General features: G+C 38.4%; 1 protein-coding gene across 4 annotated transcripts in view; it reads right to left on the reverse strand.

The window, feature by feature from the left end:
• The window catches only part of LOC126299079 (endoribonuclease Dcr-1-like), a 262,481-nt gene that overhangs the window by 21,731 nt on the left and 217,269 nt on the right, over nt 1-23,481 (reverse strand). For all 4 annotated transcript variants that reach the window (XR_007552718.1, XM_049990749.1, XM_049990750.1 and 1 more), the window contains 4 exons: nt 21,614-21,867; nt 19,985-21,399; nt 13,601-14,194; nt 13,058-13,289 (listed from right to left, as the gene is read on the reverse strand). Coding sequence is in view for 3 of the 4 variants with exons in the window: in XM_049990749.1 (XP_049846706.1) it covers nt 13,058-13,289; nt 13,601-14,194; nt 19,985-21,399; nt 21,614-21,867 (2,495 nt within the window). In the remaining variant the exon portion in view is untranslated. The remainder of the gene's footprint in view (nt 1-13,057; nt 13,290-13,600; nt 14,195-19,984; nt 21,400-21,613; nt 21,868-23,481) is intronic.

The following is a 23,481-nucleotide window of genomic DNA, read 5'->3' on the forward strand; positions in this document are numbered from 1 at the left end:
AGAGGATAGTGTCTGGGACACAAGAGTGGAATTAATGAGCTTGTAGGAAGCCATTCATCAGTCACTGCATAGCCAATTGAGTCTGGTGGTACTGTCACGCAAACAATATCTGAAGGAATTTAGAAAGATGGAGAAAGAACTATTGCTGGAACTATAGTTCATACCAGACCCTAACAGTTAACACCTGCCTTAGTACTATCACGGGGAAACTATGAAAGTGATAATGGATAGTGCACAGTTGTGCATTTCAGTGACAGTATCAGTGGCAGACATAAACACATCATTTAGGTGTTACACAGTACACAATATCTGGCAAGGTTAGAAACAGTGGGGAAGTTTGAGCAGATAAAAGAGGGTGGTGTGTTGCTGATAACTGTAGATGGGAACTGGCATGTGGTAATGGCAGAGAGAGAACTACAACAATGCAAAATGGGGCAGTCACTGTATGTCCTACTCGTGAGATACAGCTGTATGTCCTGCTCATGAGATACAGAGGGAGGAAACGCATGTCATGCAATTGCTCAGGGGCAAGGCAGATGGTCAACCATGCCACAAACATGCAATGGAACTGAAGGCATACTTATAGTAAGTGCACCTATATGGGATACACTGGGTGTATAACGATATAGTAGCGATGGTGGCAACTTGTTATGAACAACGGTAGCTCATGGAGTGAAATGCATGGAACTAAGTGGCAGTGGTTTCTTAATTAATGGAAGCATATGTGATATTACAGGACCACCATTTTATTTATCAGCTACAATGATGGGAATTAATCACTTAAATATAACACAACTGCAGCTATATTGGACAGACAAACCTTTGGAGATGTTTCATAAATATAACCTTACATTAATAAATGACACCAAAAAACCAAGTCTAGTTCACTCTCTGAATCAGATGATAGCGGCACAGGATGGGCATATCACTGCTGAGCAACTAATGCTGCGCATTTAACAGTATCAGGATGGTAGATGATGGGTAACCCTGATATAGTGTGTTGCACATCCAAGTGCCAAGGTGACCCTGATTTTGTTTTGCATAGCTTTAACTTGAGATGAAGAGCCGTTCAACAACCCGATTCATGAGTAATCCAGGTTCCAGTACACTGGATCCCCCAAGTGCGAGATTTTTTTTTTTTAAATAAAGGAAAGAATTTGTTACCCTCAAGGAAAATTGGAAGCATACAGAAAGCCATGTAAAGGGCAAAGAAGTGCAGTGGGTACAGTTACATTAAGCAATGGACATGCTGAAAAAGTTCAAACAAGCAGCCACAGAGTCTAATGTAGTATAAGAAATGTATATTTAGCCAAGTATAATCTTGGGAGTGCATTTTATTTTGTAAATCGATGGTGGAAGTAATTTACAATGGAGAACCAATCTTGTGCAAGACCCGAGGATCTGGGTCTTCCCAGCAGAGGGGGCAATGTATCATTGCTACGTAGTCTTAAGTGAAACTTGTACGCATTTGTAAGAAACCCCTGTGGAAAGTTGCATTAGCTACTGCTTGGTGGTAAGAGCAATGTGGTGACGTGCACGTTATAGCAGTATGTACGCAAAAGGATTGTGAGATGGGCTAGCTGTGCCCTGCAAAACCTGCACCACACAGAGGTAATAGTTGGAGCGGGCAGAAAGGTGTCACCGCAGCAGGGCTAAATCCTTATTGTGAGCCACTAACTAGGTACTGGATAATATTGCAACGAATGCACCCTGAAGCAGTATAAATAACTGTGAATTTTGTGACAGTGGCTTTCAGAGCCTAGTAGTACTACCAAACTGCCATGACTGTCACTAGCTGCAGCCACATTGACGATGGAGGAATGTGTCACTGAAAGTAATAAAGTGTTTTTCTTGACCACCAGTCTATCGCTGGGTCCCATCACTCAGCCCACTCCCTCCCCCCCTGCCCCCACAGGCCACGTGGATAATGTCACCTTGAAAAACCAAAGATTGAAACTGCAGATTCAAATGCAAAGATGTTGCCACACAGTGGTGACTAGATGTTGCTCCTTAGGTGACACCACTGGCCCTCCCCTATTTTACAGTTGGCATTTCTCACATGTTGTTTCAAACCCAGTGTTTGCAAGCATCTCCCCCCCCCCCCCCCCCCCCCCCCTCATGCACTCCATAAGATCTCTGCTTGTGAGTTGTTAAGCACTGTTCGAAGTGTTCTGCCAGCAAAACATTTTCCCCGAAACATAATTCCAATCTAAGCTATTCATAATTGTATTTCGTAAGTATTTACTTGAATACTTAGGTCTGTGTGATTTATTGTGCAACCGAAATTTAACGGACTTCTTATTGTGTTCATGTGAATGACCTCACACTTTTCATTATTTAGAGCCAATTGCCACCTTTCACACCATACAGATACAGGTACGTTGTCCAAATTATTTTGCAGTTTGCACTGATCTTCTGGTGACGTTACTAGATAGTAAATGACAGCAACATTTGCAAACAATCTAAGAGGGCTGCTCAAATTGCCTCCTATATCATTTATACCCATTAGGAAGGGCAGGGGCCGGTAACATTTCCTTGTGGAATGCCAGATATCACTTCTATTATACATGACTCCCTATTTGGTCATGAATATTTGCTGCTAAGAGGTCAGTTATGTTTTCCCAATCACTCACATCTCAAGTGGGCTTTTGAACTAACTGTTCAAATTAATTTTCAGTGAAAGTATTCAGTATGATTTTGGATGATGTTTCATGACTACCCCACTTTGAACAAGTATTTTTGCCAACATGTCAAGGGTAAACTGAAGTCACCACTAATTAAAACGGTATGAGAGGGGTACCTACTTGAAATGGGACTCAAGTTTTCTTTCAGCTGTTCAGGAACTGTGTCATATAAGTAGAGGGGTTGGTAAAAGAAACCAATTATTAATTTATTTTGGTTTTCAGGTATAGCCTCTATCCACACTAAAAGGAACAATTCCCTTCAGTTTCACTACAAAGTGAACAACTTCTAACAGCAGTAAGCACTCCAGTTCCAACTGTATTTAATCTATCTTCTCCAAACACCATTATGTCCTTTGTAAAAATTTCAGTTAAACGTAACTCCGGCTTTAGCCAGCTTTTAGTACCTATAATGATTTGAGTTTCAGTGCTTTCTATTAACACTTGGAGTTCTGGTTCTTTCCCAACATGGCAATGACACTTTACAACTACAATACCAATTGTTCCCAAGACTACCCTCATCTTCGTTTGCCCTGCTCCCTTTGAGACTGAAGCTCTTTCAGTACTTTTGGAGACCCTCTAACCTAAAAAAAACTGTCCACTAACTTATTAAGCAGAACCTGAAACCGCACCCTCCTATGGTGCAAGTAGAGGAATCTGCAGCCTAAGCAGTCAGAGAACCATCAGAGGCTCTGATTCAGACCCTCCACTCACCTATGTACCAGAGGTCTACAGTCAGTCCTGTCAATGCAAAATTACTTTAGTACGGCAGAATAGTATACTTGGTGCAAGCAGAAAAACTTCAAAGATCTTCCCTGGCAATATAAGGTGAAGTGCAAAATGGGTCACTGGCCATGAGAAATTCCAGTGAGACTAGTGACAGAGCAGCAGCAAACATGGAAGTTATTGCAACACACTGAAATAGCTGGTTACCCAAGATGATGAAATCATTGCGACAGAGATATATAATCATAATGGTGAATGCACAAAGTGTTGCAAGAAGGTCTAAGTTGGATTCAATAAAAACTATTCAGCACACTGACTCTGCACAATACACCCACTACCACTCCTGAACGGCAGATTTTGGACATCTTTCAGCTGCTGACTGAACAAGAAAAGCAGGCCGGATGATGTGCACTAGCAGTGCACACAAGCCCCTCCCTCATAAATACTGCTTCAGTTCTGGTGGAGTTCTATTTAGTTTTGCAGCCATCCAGCTGGGAAGGGAGGCCTAAGCCAGTCAATCATCTACTCATCTAGTAGCCTTACATCTTCTACAGAGCAGCAGGTCCAGTCTGGAGGGACTTAAGATGCTGTGAGCTGCAGTGCTGGCTACAGGGTCAAGACTGATGAGGAGCTGTGGCTGTCACCATCCAGCAGGCCTCCTGGAGGCTTAAATAGCATATCATCATCTGCTATGTGGAGGTGTGATATTGCTGCCACCCACCCCTTGTTCCTGTGGCAGACATCAATGTTATCTGTTTCTCCCCTACACAGAGGCCACAGTACTTCTCTGCATGACTTTGCATAGTCAGAGCTGAGCTAGTAAGTGCCTTCCCTATATGTAGTCTACAACATGGTCATGGGAGCCCTGACCATCTTCTTCTGGAGGTATGTGCAGCCTCACTTGGCTTGGGCATGGCTGTATGCTATCACAAGCAAGGTTGCCAGCCTCATGTTGTCACTATAGCTGAGTTGGCACCACAGGTGGCAGTGAGGCTATGCTGACTAGTGCGTACCATGGTGATAGACTTCCTCCAACCCTGCTAGCACAGGCCTTGCAAACATCAGTATCTCAATTGTTGTATTTTGTGGACAATAAATGTAACAACAACAAACTTTACTACTTTAATAATGCCTACAGGCTTCAGACAAGCATTTCCATCAGAGATGGCATTATCAAGATTCTTGGGTGGTGCTCCACTGACCTCCTGACTTCAAACCACCACTCACTGTAGCATCCTACTCTGAGGGCACTTCATTAGGTGTCAGGAGTGTTGGTGTAGGACGGCATCTGACACTGGAGGATTAGCTGGCTGCAGTGTTCCAACTGTAGCCTCACCTATGAGTGCATCTTCCACTGTCGTTTTGTTTTGTGTGTTATGGCCATGTATGCTAGGCGAGACATTCACCGAAATACAGAAGTGACTTTTGTGAAGCTGCACGAGCCTGCTGACCTATCAAAATTTAAAGGCAACTATAGAGAGTGGCACTTTTAACATTCCAATAGGCATGCCTTCTGGTCTGACAAGGACGGTCACACGTATCTCGCAAATACCACTTGTTGTTAATAAACTTTATGTCTTTTTAAACACTAAATTTTTATCATAAAAGTAATATTAGGTATTATTCATAGGTTATACAAACAGAAGCAATATAAAAAAATTTATTTGAAAATAAAGTTATGTTTCAAAACACACATTTTCTTCCCATAGCTTCTCGAAGTACTGATACTTACTTTCCATGTATGAATGTCAAATTTATACAGGATTGTGTTTGAAATTTTGGTTTCTCAATATACTAAAGTTATTTAGACATTGAAATACAATCAATGCAAACATTTCTTGAATGATGTAAACAAAACATACTGTCTATATATCTCATATTTGAAACGTGTGGTTGTTTAGAAGTTGAAATAGAATCATTACGAAGATTTTTTGAATGCTGTAAACAAATAAACTGTCCACATATTTCACACTTGAAACAGGTGACTCTTGTTTTATTACTGACTAAACATGGCCTGCATCTTTTCTTCAGAGGGTCCTGACACTGATCTTCTTCTCCTCTTCTTTGTTGCTGTTGGTGCTCATCATCTGTGTGCAACACATTTAAAACTTTTGTACGGAGGTCTCCAGTTACTTTAGTACTTCTCCTTTTTACATGTTACTGCACAAGTCTGTTTGAAAGATATCTGAGATTTTACAAAATTGTTAACCCGAGACAGAAGCAAATAAGCAGTTTGTCATCTGAGATTTTCTTCTCTTGAGATTCATGCTGGTGTTTCCTTTCCAGATTATAAATTAATTTATGGCAGCAACGTTCATAAAAAACATCACCAGAGGCCATCGCTTTGTTTCTCGCAGCAGTGAAAGACCTACAAAGTTTGTTGACAGTGTCAACACCTCCTTTTTTGTGATTATAAAAAGTTATAATTTCTAGTTTCTTTTGATCCATCACTGTGAAGGCTGGATGCCAACAAAACATTCTTGTTCTTTTTTGGCACGTATGAAACAAGTGTTGCCTCTTTGCAAAAACCAAACAGATTTGAGCAGGGCTATTGCTTTCTAGTCACTGTGAATTATTGATGAATCTGAGGCTTATATTAACATAATGTGCCTTTTTTATGCCAATCCCTTTACCAAATCGTAATCTGTAAACCAATTGTTGGCCGTGATATTTCTCTCACTGTAGAAAATGGGTGCTGCTCACCTTTTCATAACATCAGAAGGTTTATTGCTTTCACTAAATGGACCTTCTGGTTGGATTCCTGAGTATATTTCCACATTATATGTATAAAATAGCTGAGAGTTGACTAAAGCATAAATTTTTATGCCATATTTGCTTCTTTTTTCTTTTTTTTTTTTTTGGGGGGGGGGGGGGGGGGCATATATTATATGAAACCGCGTCTCCCCCAGAAAAAGATTCAAGTTTTTCATCGATTGTGACATTTTCACCAAGTGAATAGCATTTTTGGCAGTTCCCAACAAATTCTTCAAATATGATTCTTATAGGAAGTCAATTTTTCTTCATTCTTCTCTTGTTTCCACATCATTAAAACAAATAGATCACATTAAGAACTAAAATCTTTTTATACTCATGTTGGTTAGCAAGTCATCCACCTGCCATAAGTTGTCGAGAGTCAGACGATTCACGTGGTACAACCCATTGAGACAAAGCAGCCCGAATAAGGCTTTCATTTCCACTGTGTCTGTCTGTTGAGCATCCCTTGAATGAGAATAGTTATTTTGTATTCCAAGAATAAATTTCGTGGTATTTTCTACAATATGTTGAATAATTGTGTCAGAGATGAGGTATTTCCATGAATCTAGAATATTAGTCACGTTTTTCACAGGTCCAATTACTCTGGGCAGGTGAAGAAAAATATTTTGTTTACCTCACCTATGCCTGTTCCTTGGCTTTTTTTGCCATGACCAAACCTTGATTAAATTTTTACTTTTCCTTTGAATAGTTTGAAATGTTAATTTGGTGCTCTCATCTTCATCGTCTTCTGAGCTGAACTGAGCACTCATTTCCATATCAGAATCTCCATCTCTTTCCGATATGTGCTCTTCTTCATCAATGTCACTGTCCTCTACAGAACTGTTGTCCTGATCATCCTCATCATCGGTATCACGCAGAATTACATTTATCACAGCTTCAACATCCAAAGTATTGTTTAAATTATACATTTCTCTGTCCCCAATAGTACCTAGGAAAGAAATATGAAACGAAACTGAATAAATAACATGACGCAAGCATTGAAGGTCACGCGTATCTGACACAGAGTTTAATTTCATTGTTGATTCGAGACACACACAAATTCACGATGTACACTACTTTAAATTAATAATAAGCATTAAAATCTTAACAATAAATAATGGAAAATGAAAAGTTAAAAACTCACATAGAGTGTTGCACGTATTCCTCAGATAAGAAACACGTGTTACTAGCTTGCTGTTTATCATAGCGTGCAGCGGTCAGGACTGACGTAGGGTAGGGTCAAATGAGGAGGCCAGAACGAAGGGGGGATTTCCCTCCTTACCGCTTTCCAAGAAAAGGTAACAAACATTGTTGCTGCATATCTGACACATACACGTGCCTATCAGAAGGTTAACCTATTAGATGTCAAGATTATAATTTACCTGAGCCAATGTTGCTATGAATGACGTAGTGCTAGTTACATGTGATACTTGTAGATGGTTGGCCATGATGTGCAGCAATGTTCTGAATCTTGTTGGGCCATGATAAGGCATGAAGGTTAATTTTCGAGTGTCTCTAGCTGTATACTTGCAGCAGTAATCCCTCACAATTTGTGTATAAGGGGCGTTCAAAAAGAAACAAGCCAAAGGAATAATTACAGAAACCAGTACCTGTAAGTTAGAAGTATTGACCCTGTCTGTTGAGACACTTGTCCCACTGTGACACAAGATGGTGAATGGCTGTAATTATGTCTCAACTTCGTACCTTCTTGAACGCCCCTTATATTTGTCAGATGGAGGTGACACAAAACCTGGAAATACACGTGGCAATAATGCATGAAGCAGTTGAGCTTCTGAAGGTGCAAGTAGATGCATTGTTAGAAAGTAATGTCATGTTAAAAAATCAGGTAGACACCTTACAAGCCAAGAGTGGTAAAGTACATCTGAGTCAGAAGAGGCAAAAACCCTTGTTGAATTCACCTATTTCTTCACTTCTCACAGAGGCTATTAGCTGATATATCTAAAATGGTCAGAATGGAAAAGCCATGTGATTTTGTTGCTGCTATTAGGATCCCCACAGAGGTAAAATGTTATGGCATGTGTATATGGGCCACATTCAAAAGCAATGCCAGCAACTTCAGTGTTACAAATGTGGGGAAGTAGGGCACCAGAAGCGTGACTGTCAAAGTAGGATACAGGATAGACAACACCGGGACAAGCATATATTACATAACAAAGGGAATGCCTCAACTGTTTTACAGCATTCCTAGTAAAATGAAATACTGCAAAAACATGCAAAGACAGAATGCTGCTTGTTGGGCATAGTAAGAGGAAAAGAACATTAATTTTTGATGGACACTGGGGCTCACGTATTAGTCATTAGTCTGAAACTATATAGACCTCATCCACGATATAGGTCATGTGGGGTAGCCAACAATGACACGACACCATTGGAGAGGCAACACTGCTCAATTTTAGCATTGGAACAAGAGGATTTCAGGAGAATGTGGAAGTGTTGCCACATGTCAGTAAGGAGTATTGTGCAACCCCAAGACTTTACTTTCTGGATAAGCATCATGCAGAAATTGACCTTTCACAGTATACAATCGAACTCACTGGAACATCGTTTCCACTGGGCATGTCTACTGCAAGTGCTACATCACTGCAAGGTTCACCAATCATGAAGGTGGTACCAAATAAACTGCAGATGCATGCACTGAAAATCAAGTCTCATGGGAAAGTGCCAAAAGGCGCAGGAAAGTTAGCCTGCCCAAGTGTGGATTCTGATTTACAAAGTGAAGTATTGAGTTGTATAGCTAATCGAATGCAATGATGAGCTAGATAAGTCACACTGTTTTGTGTGTAGAAGGTCAGTACATGTAAGAGAAAGAGAAAGAGATTGTGATTATATGGTTCTGGCAAGTATAGATAATTTTGGCATGGGCAAGGTAACTCTGTCAAATGGTGTACTCGCTGCCAAGTTAGATATCCTAGAGGAGGATGATTTGGATTGGTCTACTGGAGACCTTTGCCATGAGCAAACCATCAAGGCATCTCCATTATGTGACAATGTGAAACATTTAGAAGGAAGAGTTAGAACAGCGGTGGAAGCTTTGTTATTGTGATTTACGGAGCTGTTTACCCTGCTGGGATGTTGTTACCAGTAACACCAGCCACAGAACAGAAAATACCAACAGATAATGTTGATAATGATGCTCCAGAATACAGAAAACCATACAGAGGACCATCAGCAAGCAATAATGGAGGAATTTATTGACTAGCAGTTGACTGATAGCATTACTGAACATAGTGATAGCCCATTGGGTACAGTTCTTATCATTGTCATCAAAAAGTCATTGCATGGTACAAGAAAACATAGATTTTTTGTTGTTGTGACTACAGGTATCTGAATGCAAATACTAGCACCAATGCATATCCTACATCAACCATAATTGACATTCTCAACAAGTTGGATCAGTGTAATTTATGATGGATTTCAAAAGTGGTTCTCACCACTTGGAAGTAGTTACAGAAGATGGAACAAGACCATATTTATGGTCCCATTGGGTCATTACCAACATTGTAGAATGCTGTTTGGTCTCAAGAATGCGCAAGCCATTTTCCAAAGGTTGTTTGATGGAGTACTTAGAGGATTAAACCAAAACAGTGCACAATTTATCTTGAAGATATAATTGTGTTTTCTAAAATCATGGAGGAGCACATAAAATGATTGGATGAGGTGTTCAAGAAGCTATGTAAAGCAGATGTAGAGTGGAGTTTGAAGGAGCAGTAGACACTTTGCTGAAAGTGCCAGTGTCTTCACCAGTGCAGAAGAAAAATAAGAGATTAAAAGTCAATGATAAAGAAATACTAGACATGTTGTATATGTTTAGACCACATGGCAGAATGACTGAGTGACATAGATCTGTGAAGTGGTGTCATCAGCAATATGTGAGATACTTTATATTGTGTGTGTCACAGTTATGATACATTTGGGGTATGCCACATGTCTCGTTATTATGGTATGTTGTGTTTCTGGTTTCTTCTGCCTCGATAGTGTTATAATGATAACGACACAGGGTACCTGTCAAGCTGTATGTCTAAGACAATGACTGGAATATGCACACTTTTTTTGAAAGCAGGAAGGAAATGATGCAAACGCTATGGGTAAATTGGTACAAGTAAAGTCACAAGAAGTGTTACTGGTGCCACAACAAAAAGAAACCTATGCAATAATGTCAGGGCTGCCAAAGTAAGATTCTTACTGTCAGCTTGACTAGGACCTTTCAGACTAGTGTGCAGGCATGTGATGTATAACTGTTTAGTATATGACAAAAGTAGCCAAATGTGAGAGGGAAGTTTTATTGTCACAACCTTGTTTTCAGAAAGTAGGCGTGCATTGTGTGTACTTGATATTTTCTCCATAGGTGATAACAGTAAACTGATATGAGCCAGGGAAGCCTGCAGGCAAGACAAAGATAGAGTTATGAGATAGTAGGATGTTAGTCAATGGCACAACCTGTGTCATAGCAGGTGCAACATTCCTTCCCCCTGTCACTGTCACTGGAATGACTGTCACAAAACCAACATATTCTACTTTTTGTGTGGGATGGAAAAACTGATACATGTGTTAGGAGCCAAAACCTAACCTCCATAAATGAGACGTTCAAACCAGACCATTTACATTCTATAGATGAATTCATAGCATTGGAAAAGGGGCAATTCATTATGGAGCAAATATTTCAACACATACAACAGAATTGTGAGAAGCAATGGCTGAGCATACACTGTAAGTATCACACTTTTTAGCACTATGGTGGTTCTGATTATGTTTTATGTGGCCTACATCTATTGTAAGTGAAAAACTGTACCCCTTCCAGAACCCCCAGCATGTCAAATAGCAGTCAAGAGGTTTGCTAATAGAAGTAAGAATAATTAAGAAAGAATTAGGGTAATGAATTATGTTACGTGAGGAACAGTACATGAGATTGTGAATTATAGTGCGATTGTGAGTGATGTGTGAAAAATGATTCTATTCGTGTATAAACAGTAAATCAGAGGAGATGTGCCCGTGTAAGAATATGACTTCCCTGAACAGTGTATAATAAAATAAGGTTTTAGAATTAAGAGCATAATTCAGTAACCATGTGATTTGAACTAGACAGAATGAGAGGAACCACGACCATTGTATGTAATTGTATTCTGAGCATGTATGTTAAGACTATTTCAAAGGCACCTCAGGGAAATCTGAGTGGGATTTCTTAAAGGCTGGGGGATTGTAGTACAGCATAATAGTATGCTCGATGCAGCCAGAAGAAATTAAAAGACCTTCCCAGTTGACATAAGCATCAAGGCAAAATGTGTCAATGGCCAGGTGGAATCCCAGCATGAAAGGACTGCTGGTTGTGCAGCAGCAAATACGGAATGAGCTGAGCACCCTATCCAGCAATTTAACTGAATAGCATCAAGGCAACGGAGAGATAATGTCATAATGGTGACTGCACAAAGTGTCACAAGAAAGCTGAAGCAGGACACAATAACAACTATTCAGCACAATGACTGCATAATACACCCACTACATGAAAGGTGAAGTTGGGATACATTTCAGCTGCTGCCCGCACAAGAAAAGGGTCATGATGTCATTGCAGCCTCACAGCAGATGAACCCATGAGCCCATCCTTCACAAATACTACTTATGTTCTGGCACATTTCTATTCAGTTCTGCAGCTGTCCAGCCAGGACAGGAGGCCTACATCAGTGAATTCTCTGTTCATTTTGTTGCTTTACATCTTCTTTGGAGCAGCAAATCCTGTGAGCTGCAACACCAACCATAAGTCAAGACTGATTGGGAGCTATGGCTGTCACCACCCAACATGCCTTCTGGAAGCTTAACTAGCAAAGCCTGTTACCAGATTATGATTAATCACTGTGGAGGCATGTCACTGCTGCCTCTCACCTCTCATTACTGTGGCAGACTTTGATGCTGCTGGTCTCTCTCCTAGTGCATGGCCACAGCACTTCTCTGCATGACTTCTTGTACTCTGAGCACAGTTAGTATATGACTTCCTCATGTGTAGTACATGACAGGGTCACAGGAGCCCTGGCCATCACCTTCCAGAAGCTGTGTGTAGTCTCACTTGGTATGGGTGTGACTGTATGCTAACACAGGCAAGGTTGCCAGCTTCATGTTGTCATTGTAGCTGACTTGGCAGCAAACATATGCTGACTCAAGCATACTGTGGTGGTCGACTTCCTCCAGCCCAACCATCACTGGCCACCCAAATGTCAGTATCTCAACTGTCTTATTTTGTGGACAATAAATGTTTGTTGGGGCTTTAATGTTTTTGTTAGTAATACCTCCAGGATTCAGACACGCATCTAATCTCTGATTCAGCGTTATCCACATTCCTACATTTTGCTCTGTCAACCTCATGACCTCGAACCACCACCCACTAGTGTCCTACCCCCAGGGTGCTACATTATTGTTAAAAATCAAATGACGTACAGTTTGTGCAAGATTATAAATAGTAATTTGTACTGCTGTATTACTTCTGAATCTCTCAAAGGTAAGTGTGTTTCTGCTTCTTTATGTCATTAAAATCAACTAGTTGAGCATGTTCAGAGTTACAAAGCTGCATTGATTCAAATATTTTAACATTCAGCATGGCCACTGCTTGTATCTATTTTCTGACCTAAGAGAATAATTATTTCCTTATCCTATTTGACAGATAATTACAATCTACAGTTATGAGGAACACACACACACACACACACACACACACACACACACACACACACACACACACACACACACACAATTAATTATTGTGTGTTACATGAGATATGCAAGGAAATGGATGTTTTCTGATTCTCGTGTGATCACGCTGAAGAGAATAACTTGAGATTAATAACTAAATTAAAATTCCTTACACTTCAGATAAAGCCAAAATATATTACCCAGAACAGCATCTCCAAGGAATTCAAGCCTTTGGTAACAATCTGTAAGTCTGTTTGGTGAGTAGGAAGCATGTGTGAGTGACTGTAGCAAGTAACTCCTATCACGAAATTTATACTGAATTTTTTGTTCAAATACATCATATCCATCAAGTAAGGCTTCCAACTTCCGCTCTGGATTTGTGACATTCCTAAGAAGTGGTGATGGAGGTGACTGCAATGTGCCATATCTCACCTGTATGTAATAAACAAATTAATATGCTGTGAACAGTATAGTACTATATTGTATGAAACATTATTTTACAAACCCATACTACAAAGAAATTCAGAACTACATACTGGAAGTTACAGAATCTAATTTAATGGTGTATTATTAGATGTCAAAGCCTTTCATTAATACTGTAGTGTTCTCTTCAATTATTGCAAATACACTATTCTTTCTGTCAATGTTTATTGAAATCATTTACTTCATCTTGTTAATCAAATTACTCAGCTAAACAAGTATCTTAAAGTAAAGTGATAAATATGTAAAGTCTATAATAATACCTGCTTCCAGACAGCAGTCCCATCACTGTCTTCACATACAAATGCTGGTTTTAAACTACCAACTGGTCTCTCCTCAGGAATGAGGTTTGGACTACTGCTTTTCAAAATAATTTCTTCTCTTGGAAGAACACAAATTCCTAACCATGCCATGAAAAGCAGGGCACCTCTTGGCCCACATGCAATGAGATATGCTCCAATAAGCGCTTCCACACAGTCAGCTACACTCTTGTCTGGAATACTATGTTGTGTTATCAGGTTATAAGGAATGAAGCACGGCATTTTATCAACACTGTCATACTCTTCTGCACGTATGGACACTTCACCTTCATCACAATCTCTACAACGCTGAAACTGATTGCAGCGTTCTCTAACAAGCTCACATATCTCCTCACGTGACAACGGTAATAAATTAGGTATATCAGCACGGTTCCAGTGACTAGCAGGAATACCAGCTTCCACAAGAGCTTGTTCCAATTCACGAGGAACATAGTAACATGGTGGCAACCAGTTATCATGAGGCTCAAACTTTGTAGCAATCATACTTTCTCCAAACACTTTCCTCCGTCCAAGTCTGTATAAGTTAAGATTGCTCACCTGCAATGTAAATAAGAAGTGCTGTTATGGCAACTGTTACTGATCATAAAAAATTGGAAGAGACCAAAAATGATGAGAAATATAATGAAAATACTACTAACACTCTGTATCAAACAAGGAAAGATCTAAAATCTTGACGACTATGAAATTCCCCAACACAAATTTAGAAATGTAGAAAGGAGCAAACAAATAGTTCTAACATAATTGTTAATGGCAGTAAAATGTTACAGGAAGATTACCATGTTGAATCCTTTAGAAGATTTTCCTGTTTTCTGTTCTGAAGTTTACTCTTTTTATTTTCTTTAAAGTGGAATATAATCCGTAATCATTCACATCAACCAAAACTTAAATTCTGCATAAAATGAGACTGACAAGAAATCAAAATGCTGTATAGTCCCGCAGAAAGAATTCCAGACAAATGAGAATATTGCAACAGTCCTGGGATTCAACTAGTTCTATGAAGATAAAATCCAGAGTTTCTTAGAGCAACTTCAATGAAAAATTTATGTAACTACAATCTTTTTTGTGTCAAGGGAGTAATAATTATTTAATCCTTTAAAAAAAGAAGCACATTATTCAGCACACAGAGTATCTACTTATGAGCAACTTTTAGGTTCTGAAAGATGTGCATATTGAATAAGATGTAATCTTGATAGCCATATCATGAACAACAAATAGATAGACCTACAGTATGAAAAATGGTTAACAGCTGAGTTAAAAGCTGAGCTCACTGTTGCTAATACAGCAGAACAGTTTTGTACAAATTCTGCAATTGAATAGCTGCAGTGTCACTTCACTGTCACCCACAATTTAAAAGCATAGGAGACATTTGACAGATGAAAAGCTTCAAATATTAGCATTGCCTGTAAAGTGAACAATCTTAACGCAGTTTTTGCTATGATCAATTTTACAATGTTCACAATTCTGCATAATCCGATTTATCTTCATGAATAGTCATTTTATTGATAACGTCATCAGCACTTGTAAGTTCACCTGCTTTATTTCCTCGTTGATAGCACTGGGTGTCGATGTACTGCAGTGTTACACTGGCTGAAAATGGGGGGTGGAAGTTCAACATTGACTAATGTAAATGATGTAGCCGACAGTTGCGTTTCACAGTTCTTTACTTTCACAGTTCACAACCCCCCAATATTACACAGTTACATGGCCAGTTCATTATTGGTAAATGTGATAAGCCTCATTAATAGGCAAACATCAGCATATTGTTACAATAGTTTGCCACTGAACATCTATGAGCAGTAAAAACCTAATCACACAGTTCACAGTTCTTGTAGAATAATAAGGTACGTGTGACACTATTTCTCAAATAAATTGAACAGACACTGTCATTACTTGATCTAACACATGGCCTATTTGTGCTCCACTTATTCCACTGTTAAGTTGATGCATTTTTATCAATTTAACTAACATATAATACCCGTCTGAACATCAGCTGTGAACTGGCTATGTAGGGACCAAAACTTTGTCCTTTATATATCATCACAATAACAGGCACTGAAACTATACATTGTTTGATATTTAAGTTACAGAAATTACAATTAAAACATAACTCAGTCAATTAACTGAATATACTGAAAAAATCCTCCTTTTTTAATAGTTTCTTCTACTACAAAGGTTATGCCGAATTATTTGTTTAAATAATGAAATTAACAGATATAGTCATACAAGCAATACTTTTGGCAAACCTGGTAATCATTTTGGAGTTAATTAAGGGCTGGCTTTACTAAAATGTTTTTAAATGTTGTTGCTATAGTGGTCTTCAGTCGTGAGACTGGTTTGATGCAGCTCTCCATGCTACTCTATCCTGTGAAATCTTCTTCATCTCCCAGTACCTACTGCAACCTACATCCTTCTGAATCTGCTTACTGTATTCATCTCTTGGTCTTCTTCTACAATTTTTACCCTCCACGCTGCCCTCCAATACTAAATTGGTGATCCCTTTATGCCTCAGAACATGTCCTACTAACCGATCCCTTCTTCTAGTCAAGTTGTGCCACGAATTTCTCTTCTCCCCAATCCTATTCAATACTTCCTCATTAGTTATGTGATCTACCCATCCAATCTTCAGCATTATTCTGTAGCACCACATTTCGAAAGCTTCTATTCTCTTCTTGTATAAACTATTTATCATCCATGTTTCACTTCCATACATGGCTACACTCCATACAAATACTTTCAGAAATGACTTCCTGACATTTAAATCTATACTCAATGTTAACAAATTTCTCTTCTTCAGAAACCCTTTCCCTGCCATTGCCAGTCTACATTTTACATCCTCTCTACTTCGACCATCATCAGTTATTTTGCTCTCCAAATAGCAAAACTCCTTTACTACTTTAAGTGTCTCATTTCCTAATCTAATTCCCTCAGCATCACTCGACTTAATTCGACGACATTCCATTATTCTCGTTTTGCTTTTGTTGATGTTCATCTTATATCCTCCTTTCAAGACACTATCCATTCCATTCAACTGCTCTTCCAAATCCTTTGCTGTCTCTGACAGAATTACAATGTCATCGGCGAACCTCCAAGTTTTTATTTCTTCTCCATTGATTTTAATACCTACTCTGAATTTTTCTTTCGTTTCCTTCACTGCTTGCTCAATATACAGATTGAATAACATTGGAGAGAGGCTACAGTCCTGTCTCACTCCCTTCCCAACTACTGCTTCCCTTTCATGCCCCTCGACTCTTGTAACTGCCATCTGGTTTCCGTACAATTTGTAAATCGCGTTTCGCTCCCTGTTATTTACCCCTGCCACCTTCAGAATTTGAAAGAGAGTATTCCATTCAACATTGTCAAAAGCTTTCTCTAATTCTACAAATGCTAGAAACCTAGGTTTGCCTTTCCTTAATCTAGCTTCTAAGATAAGTCGTAGGATCAGTATTGCCTCACGTGTTCCAACATTTCTACGGAATCCAAACTGATCTTACCCGCAGTCGGCTTCTACTAGTTTTTCCATTTGTCTGTAAAGAATTCACGTTAGTATTTTGCAGCTGTGACTTATTAAACTGATTGTTTGGTAATTTTCACATCTGTCAACACCTGCTTTCTTTGGGATTGGAATTATTATATTCTTCTTGAAGTCTGAGAGTATTTTGCCTGTTTCATACATCTTGCTCATCAGATGGTAGAGTTTTGTCAGGACTGGCTCTCCCAAGGCCGTCAATAATTCCAATGGAATGTTGTCTACTCCGGGGGCCTTGTTTTGACTCAGGTGTTTCAGTGCTCTGTCAAACTCTTCACGCAGTATCGTATCTCCCATTTCATCATCATCTACATCCTCTTCCATTTCCATAATATTGTCCTCAAGTACATCGCCCTTGTATAGACCCTCTATATACTCCTTCCACCTTTCTGATTTGGGTTTCCATCTGAGCTCTTGATGTTCATGCAAGTGGTTCTCTTATCTCCAAAGGTCTTTTTAATTTTCCTGTAGGTAGTAACCCTCTTACCCCTAGCGAGATAAGCCTCTACATCGTTACATTTGTCCTCTAGCCATCCCTGCTTAGCCATTTTGCACTTCCTGTCGATCTCATTTTTAAGACGTTTGTATTCTTCTTGCCTGCTTCATTTACTGCATTTTTATATTTTCTCCTTTCATCAATTAAATTCAATATTTCTTCTGTTACCCAAGGATTTCTACTAGCCCTTGTCTTTTTACCTACTTGATCCTCTGCTGCCTTAATTACTTCATCCCTCAAAGCTACCCATTCTTCTTCTACTGTATTTCTTTCCCCCATTCCTGTCAATTGTTCCCTTATGCTCTCCCTGAAACTCTGTACAACCTCTGGTTTAGTCAGTGTATCCAGGTCCCATCTCCTTAAATTCCCACATTTTTGCAGTTTCTTCAGTTTTAATCTACAGTTCATAACCAATAGATAGTGGTCAGAGTCCACATCTGCCCCTGGAAATGTCTTACAATTTAAAACCTGGTTCCTAAATCTCTGTCTTACCATTATATAATCTATCTGAAATCTGTCAGTATCTCCAGGCTTCTTCCATGTATACAACCTTCTTTTATGATTCTTGAACCAAGTGTTAGCTATGATTAAGTTGTGCTCTGTGCAAAATTCTACCAGGTGGCTTCAATCTCCATTGATAACTCAGTCAATGATCAACCTTTTTTTTAAGAAAGTGTTACATCTGCCACGACATATTTAACGAACTGCCAGTAGAATGCATACAGCAAGTATGTATGTAAAGACTCATTGTACAAACACAACACAGCAGCTGATTCATGGCCTATGCAATGCTTACAAAAATCACATTTTGTTTATTCATTTTATAATATGTAACTATTTCTAACATGCTTAAAAAGTAGTATCATATGGTGAATATCACAAAACTAACATATGTAATGCACTACCTTGCAACGCAATACATCTTCCAAATTATAACAATGACTTGCCTTCAGATGTGGAAACAAGTAACAAATCAGATTATGCACCTAGGTACCAACAGATTACACTGAGCAGTGTGTAATGAAATCCCAGTGTGGGTGTGTACTGTGTAATGACCTCCACATATAGCAATGCTGTCCCTCATCTTAAGAGATTATGTGAAAATAAAAGATTACATGAAGACTGATTGTAATGTAATACTCAACAACCAGTGTTGTCCATCATTTCAAAATTCAATCAAAAGCAAAACTGAGACCATATGTAAATAAAACAGAATGAAAAATTTACTAGCTTTTAACTGGACAAATAGATTCAAAATAATTATGACCAAGCATTCAACAGAGCTAGCCAATAGCTAATGATTTAAATACCTGAAATACAACACAAGTGGCTGAGGTCTTATACTGATACTGCTAAGGCTGTATTGGTACTCTGAAACTTAGATGAAATGAAATATCATGCACACTGACAATAAATGCACATTGCTAGAGCTCACAAACCATTTGAATTTGGACACTTCATACAGCACACAGACTAGTGGCTCAAAGTGCAAAGTGACTAAAGGAAATAGCAGTGGACTGTTCATAATAGTTTGAATAGGCTCTCTCCACAGTGTGCAATCCTTTCTAATAGTTCAGTTTCCCCACTCACTTCACTGCAGACACATTTTAAGGTTTTTGGAAGAAATCTGCATTTCTCATTGCCACTGACATGTGTTGTTTTTTCATCTGGTGCTCAATTCATCCCTGTTTTCATCATTCCTTGAGCCAACTTCAGCAAAAATATCTACATAATACATAACTCCCCATCAGGTGGGAAACTCCAAAATAATGTTATCCACCTAGTTTAGCACAGGGTGTTCAAGTAATGGGATGATCCATTCCTTCAGTGTCCATTCAACACAGAGCACTTCTCCCATTGACAAATGGGAGAGTGACTTGGTGGGGAAAGCACTTCAATCACTTGCATAATACTGCGAGTCTTCTGGGAAACTTCTCTAGTTGTATTGACTATCTTTAACTCCTATAACTGATGACTATGTGCTTATGGTGTAAAAGATGATGATGATGATGATGATGATGATGATGATGATGATGATGATGATGATGGTGGTGATGATGATACTACTACTACTACTACTACTACTGCTGCTGCTGCTGCTACTACTACTACTACTACTACTACTACTACTACTACTACTACTACTACTACTATTACTACTAAAATCTAGTGAGACAATTTAACCACAACCATACGTGTGAAAAAAGCTTTTGAGAATGAATTTTAAAGAAAATTTGTAAACCACAAGAATATAAAAATGATATCACTGATTTTGAGGCAATAAATAAATGAATGAATTATTTACCTGTTTGGATCTCAAATGGCTTAGTTTTCCCTCATGGATATTGTCATACGTACAATATAAGTACGTTGTGATAGCATATTTCAAAAATGAGTCACCTATTGTTTCCAGTCTTTCCAAGTTAATTCCATCATTGGCATTTGACATTGTTAATGCTTGAAGTATTATACTTGGACTTGGGCCAGGATGCCCTTCAAGTTCTGGCTGTGCATCAAAACTAAATTTACTAATTATATCTTCCTCCTCATCACCATCAACATTCCATGACAATCTCCTGTCACACACTGTTACACTACCAGCTGTGTATAAAGCTTCTTTGGTATCTAAGTCATCATCGCCATTATCTAGTGAAAGTTTACCTACATTGAAGACTATTTTACAGCCAGCTACAAAATGTGAATGTGAGAAGCTGTTCTGCAGAAGACTGCTATTTACAGACCTTTGTATATGTATTTCAACAGGAATATTCTGAAACTGCCCTGTACAAGAGGACAGGGATCTCACAATCTCCAGAGGCTGATCTTTTCTTATTAGTATACCACTCTTTCTTATATAACATATGTTCTTCTTTGTTGCTTCATCAAAATGATTTGCATACATTTCTGTAATTTTGTCAGATTCAGCATCAGATTTACTGTCACTGTCAGAATGACTGAAATGATTAACAAGTGAATCTAATGCGACTGCCATGTCCCAATTCCATGGCACTTCACTGGCTGCAACACTCGTTGCCACAACTGCACTGCTGCTTTTTAAAGCTGGTTGCTTGGTCTGTGGTTCATCCTCTACAGCCTCTGCAACATTATCACTTTTGAATTCAATTCTAATTCCTGAATGTACTTGAAAAGCATTGCAGTCAAAACTGTCTGTTTCATGTACAAGCTCATTGTAAGATTCATCTGATTCATATCCTATACAGTCACCATCAAAATTAGTAAAATGGTCTGCTCTCATCCAGCTACTTGGTGACCCATATCGTACCTTTCCTTCAAACTGAGCTTCAATTCCTGTTCCCCAGTCACTGCTTCCTTCTCCATTATGTAAGTCTGTTAACTCTGAATCATTTCCAAGCAATGTTAAATTTGATGGTAGAGCAATATTTGGATCAAATTCATCAATATCACCTGATTCCATTGGATTTCTTTCTGCCATGTCATTTGACCATGTACCAATTTCCATCCATTCACCAGACAATTTATTCTCTTCTTCTGTCAAGATCTCATTTGCAGTCTTCTTCTTTTGCTCACAATAAATATCTTTTACTTCTGTTTCATTACTTGTCTTACTTAATTTAGATGTCACTGTTTCCTGCCCAAAAGTAACGACTTTGATTTCAGGTACTTTAGCAGCATTTTCTTTGGATCTTTTCAATACATCTGCTAGACTCCATCCAAAGTTCAATGGAGGCCACTCAAAATCTGCAAAGGAAATAAAAGAAAGTAGCAGTCTCATGATACATTAATATTCTCTGTCAGTCTAACATCAGTAATGAATATGTCTGACAAAAGCAGTAGTTTCACGTGATGCAGCATGAAAGAAATGTAATTTAAATAAAAAAAAAAAAAAACTCAACTAATTTCTTTGGATGTTTTTATATAGAAGAGGAAGAAAGCATATTGACAAGAACCAAACCTGCTGGAAGTTTCTCTTGGCCAAGTGCAATATTATTAGATACTTGACATCTAATTTGATCTGCAAGTAAGAGTGCGTTTATCCTATAAAGAATACATGGGAGGCAAACAGCTTTTCGCCATAAAGATGCTGGAAAAGGATGAACAGTACATAACTCTGGAACCAAAATCTGCTTCTGTTCCAGATTTTCACGTTTTGCCTTTTTTGTTTCTTCGCTGCTGGTAGGTAAAGCAACCCCTTTCCGGTTAACATACCTAAAAAAGAGCAAAAAGAGCTTCAATTACAATAAGGTTTCATGTATGCTATTATATCTCTCTGAACTGAGAAGCAGTTTACCCTGCCATTGTATAGAGTTTACAATAATTTTGTTACCAATACATAACATACATTTTATTCTCTTGCTCTTAAAATATCAACATGTGGGTATCAACAATAATGTCCTGTCTTTACTTTGGTCATGAAGAAGTCACCACATAATTCACAAAATTCTGATAAAATTTTAAAAATAGAATGAACTAAAATGACAGAAATTATCTGTAATGAAGCATTATAGCAAAAGACTCTAATCCACAGCAAGAAACTCTTGTATAGAATAAAGGGAGTGTGCCACCAAGTAAGCCTTTTCATTTAAATTTTCTGGGGCTTGTCACTTACTTTTTCAGTTCTGCTGGAAGCCCAGAATTAAATCTGTTTCTTGTTTGTCGACATTAGAGGACAACATGTTGCTTCCTGTTTGCCAAACGTAAACTTAACCTATGGTCAGCTTTTTCAATTCCACAATCCCCAAATTTAAGCTAAAGTATAAAATGGTCAAAATAAATGTTTTTGTTCAAACAAAGAAGGTACATACCACCCTGAAGTCACCACTGACCTCTGAAAGTGCATCACATAAAAAGAAATAAAAATGGTATTTTCTGTTAATGCTTATTTCATAAAGCTAAATTGAGGCCCTTATATATGAAATGAGATAAGCCAGCTAGTCATTTGTCTACTCATACAGATGAGTAAACTGCACACATCTATTGTGAAGATATCTATGCAAACCAGTTTGATAAAGTGGTTCCTTTAGTAAGCACAAACAGCTGGATGGCGTATAACATTCCATGTGTGGGTGTCTGAAGATGATGCCAACGAGGCACCAAAACTGGTAATAAAATTATTCCATAAATTTATGGCTATTGGATATATGTTTTCTGCTAGTCATTGACCAGTTGCAGTCCAATTCTTTCATTTATACAAGATAGAATTACAGAAACTGAATAGAGAATTGATTTGTATCGCACTGATATTCATAAGCCCACCTAATAATTAATAATACCCATGTTAGTCTTCAGTGATTCGATATTCAAAACTGATTCAATTTCCTCCTTGCTTGTTTCATGTAGGTGCATGTGACATAATTCTCTTGGGAGATTTGTTTCTAAACATTCTGCATTCTTATAATACTTAACAGTATTGTGTGTACTGACATTTTATAACTGGACCATGATTGCCGTTTATATTATGATATAGGTCCCATTTCCTCCTACCATCACAGTATGTAATATGTACTATTTGATGAAACTGTATCTACTTATTATTTTTCTTATGTTTTTATGTTAAGATTCTGTTCTTTTAGCTTAAGTATTTCAAGCTCAAACATTTGCTGCAATGAGTCTCCAAAGACTTCTTCAATTCACTTACTTCCTCCAGCAGTCATACAGGTATTAATCTCACTTCATCATTATTAATGGAAGTACATTTCATTATACAAATACTTTAGGGAGTAAAGGCAACAATTTGCCAAATAGGTGAAGTACTGAGTCTTTGGAAAGCACATACACTGATCAGCCAGAACATTTTGACAACCTACCTAATAGCCAGTATGT

Source organism: Schistocerca gregaria, chromosome X (assembly GCF_023897955.1).
Source record: "Schistocerca gregaria isolate iqSchGreg1 chromosome X, iqSchGreg1.2, whole genome shotgun sequence".
NCBI lineage: Eukaryota > Metazoa > Arthropoda > Insecta > Orthoptera > Acrididae > Schistocerca > Schistocerca gregaria.